Consider the following 2879-nt stretch of genomic DNA (forward strand, 5'->3'; position numbering starts at 1 on the left):
GGAACTGAGCCAGTGCTGAAAGAGTTAATTGGGTACACTTCCAAATTTTCGTTTTTAATCCTGATAATGCCTTTCAAAATCTGACTAGTTTTTTTTTACAAGTCTTGAGGCTGTTTATCACTGTTGGGGTGCTTTAGATGCTGATGCATCGTATGTGATCCTCAGACAGACTTACCTGGTGGTACTCTTCTCTCCTGGTAACCATCCCTAATTTAGCACTAAAAGACTAGATGAAAGGCATTAGTCAACACTACCCACTGCCAACTCTTGGGCTACTCCCTAAAGAATAGTAAGATTGACTATCACATTATATTGGCCCCACAGATTGCAAGTTGAGAGCTCTTACCACGAGGCCATGCGAAGCCCAGGCTAGTTTAAGAGATATTAAATTAGGCTATAAATATACTTATTACTAAGTACTGATACAGAATAACTTTTAAATGAATATTTAAAGGTCATTGAAGTATTGAAGAAATTTAATTGTAATTTTTATATTTTAACCCATTTTACTAAAATAACCATAAATTAGTTTCTTAAACAGCACAGGAATTCAGTAATCATTTGTTACTTTGAGCATTTAGCTGCAACAGTATCAATGAAACAGAAAATTATAAAGAATTCTATATTTTGAAAGAAAAAGTAGAAAAATTTTTAAATACACCAACAGCAATCTAGATTTGTTTATACTTTTGTGGCAAATTAAATTTCATTAATCATGTAAATATTTTTTTTTTTGTAAAACTGGATAATTTGAAATATGTTGGATAGCTTTGTTTCCATTTAAAACAAAAGCTAGCACTTGTAGTGGTATTTTTATCTGCCTAATTTGTCAGATAATTTCAACAAATATAAATATTATGCACATCATATTGTGCTAAAATGTATACTATCATATGCTATGTAGACACTGTCTGTTCTGTAAATGATATGATGCTCTTTTTTCAGTAGTGAACTCTGTTTTACAGGTGATGGGCCTATGGTTATGAGAATCCATGCTTACCTTGAAAGACATGGCTACATTAATTTTGGTGTCTTTGAAAGGCTGAAACCCTTGCCAGGTATAGTACAGGATGCTTAAGCTTCGTCACTCTTTGAGAACATGATTGTTATTACTTTTAATTTATGCTGAATTAATCAGTGATTACTGATATTTTAAACATGCCCATAAATTAAATTAAAAGCCTCATTTATTATAAAAAATCATAACTTTAACAAAGCTATGGTTAAGGTTTTTAAAAATGTGATGGATAAAGTTTATTGTTTCTTGAAAACTTATAGCAAGTGGTGGAAGTTTATAAGAATTGGTAGGTTATTACTGACTTGCTCTTTCATCTAATTTATATTAAAAAGAAATATTTACAGAAGATTGCATGAAATGTGATGGGAGGAAAGCATTATGATAGTGCTTTAGATAAGCTCGTGTTGTTCGTTCCTTTCATATATATCAGTATGAATAGACAAATTACAATGGAGAAAAAACTGATAGCCATATGCTGAATAAGATTAATGTGTGTAAAACTTTTATTTCTGTTAAATATCTCAGGGTCAAAGCTGTATTCCAGTCCTAAAATTTTATCATAAATTTGCAAACTCGGGTTTTTGTCATTGAAATTGCTCTCAGAAAGATGTTTGAAGTCTTAATATTTTAACTTATGCTGTAAAGCTTGATATTGTAAAGTGACGAATAAGCTTTCAGTTCTTGTTGTGGAAATATTCTACATATTTTTGCTGTTTTGTTGCAGGTCAAAGTGACTAGAATTCTTCAAATCTTTCTAAGTAGCGTATGCAGGTTTTGTGAGATTGTGTCTTGGTTTGTGCTGTATGACAACTACAACATACAAAATTAAATATTGATAACTTTGAGATCTGAACTTTTATTTAAAAGTAAAAATTCACTGGACAAACAATAACCTATATTTTGGCTGTACTTGACTTAAGAGTATATTTTATAGTAATGTCATTCTTTTTTTAAGATTATTTTCAACATATTTTGTTTTCCATATTACATTTAAATTTATTATTGTTATAAAAATCTGCAGAGTATTATATATATTTGCAAATACAGAAAAGAAATGGGGGATGGATCTTCTCTACACCAAGGTTTTTCATATGCCATCCTGTTTTTTGAGCAATATGTAATCTGTGGAGTAAATTTTCAGGTCAAAATCGGTGCATTTAGTAAAAAAAATTAAAACGTTTGACTAGGTGACGGTAAAAAAATTATATCACTGTTTGTAATTTCAAGTTAGGGTGATAAATAATACACTATTTTAAAAAGATTTATAATTTTCCTCTTTTATTGGAATCTTTGTTTTCTGTAACTTATATTTAATTACCCAATTCATAGCTATTTAGTTGACAGAAACTTATTTGAACATTTAATCTTCTTTGGTGTAGTGAAGAAGCATGGAAAAGTAATTGTGATTGGAGCAGGAATTTCAGGCTTAGCAGCTGCACAGCAGCTTCAACAATTCGGAATGGAAGTAATAGTTTTGGAATCACGGGTATGGTTGTTTCTTAAGCCTCTTTATTTTGTATTGCCAGTCCTAGCTGATTAAATTTGTATTTAAGCTAGTCCTAGCTGACTCGTATTTGTATTTAAACTAGTCCTAGGTGACTCATATTTGTATTTAAACTAGTCCTAGGTGACTCATATTTGTATTTAAACTAGTCCTAGGTGACTCATATTTGTATTTAAACTAGTTCTAGTTGATTCATATTTGTATTTAAACTAGTCCTAGTTGATTCATATTTGTATTTAAACTAGTCCTAGTTGATTCATATTTGTATTTAAACTAGTCCTAGTTGATTCATATTTGTATTTAAACTAGTCCTAGTTGATTCATATTTGTATTTAAACTAGTCCTAGTTGATTCATA

At 30.2% G+C, this 2879-nt stretch overlaps 1 protein-coding gene across 1 annotated transcript in view; it reads left to right on the forward strand.

The window, feature by feature from the left end:
- The window catches only part of LOC106464174 (lysine-specific histone demethylase 1A-like), a 192498-nt gene that overhangs the window by 22821 nt on the left and 166798 nt on the right, over nt 1-2879 (forward strand). The window contains 2 exon segments of the mRNA XM_013924296.2: nt 966-1058; nt 2398-2504. Coding sequence (XP_013779750.1) covers nt 966-1058; nt 2398-2504 — 200 coding nt within the window.

Source organism: Limulus polyphemus, unplaced genomic scaffold (genome assembly GCF_000517525.1).
Source record: "Limulus polyphemus unplaced genomic scaffold, Limulus_polyphemus-2.1.2 Scaffold1579, whole genome shotgun sequence".
NCBI lineage: Eukaryota > Metazoa > Arthropoda > Merostomata > Xiphosura > Limulidae > Limulus > Limulus polyphemus.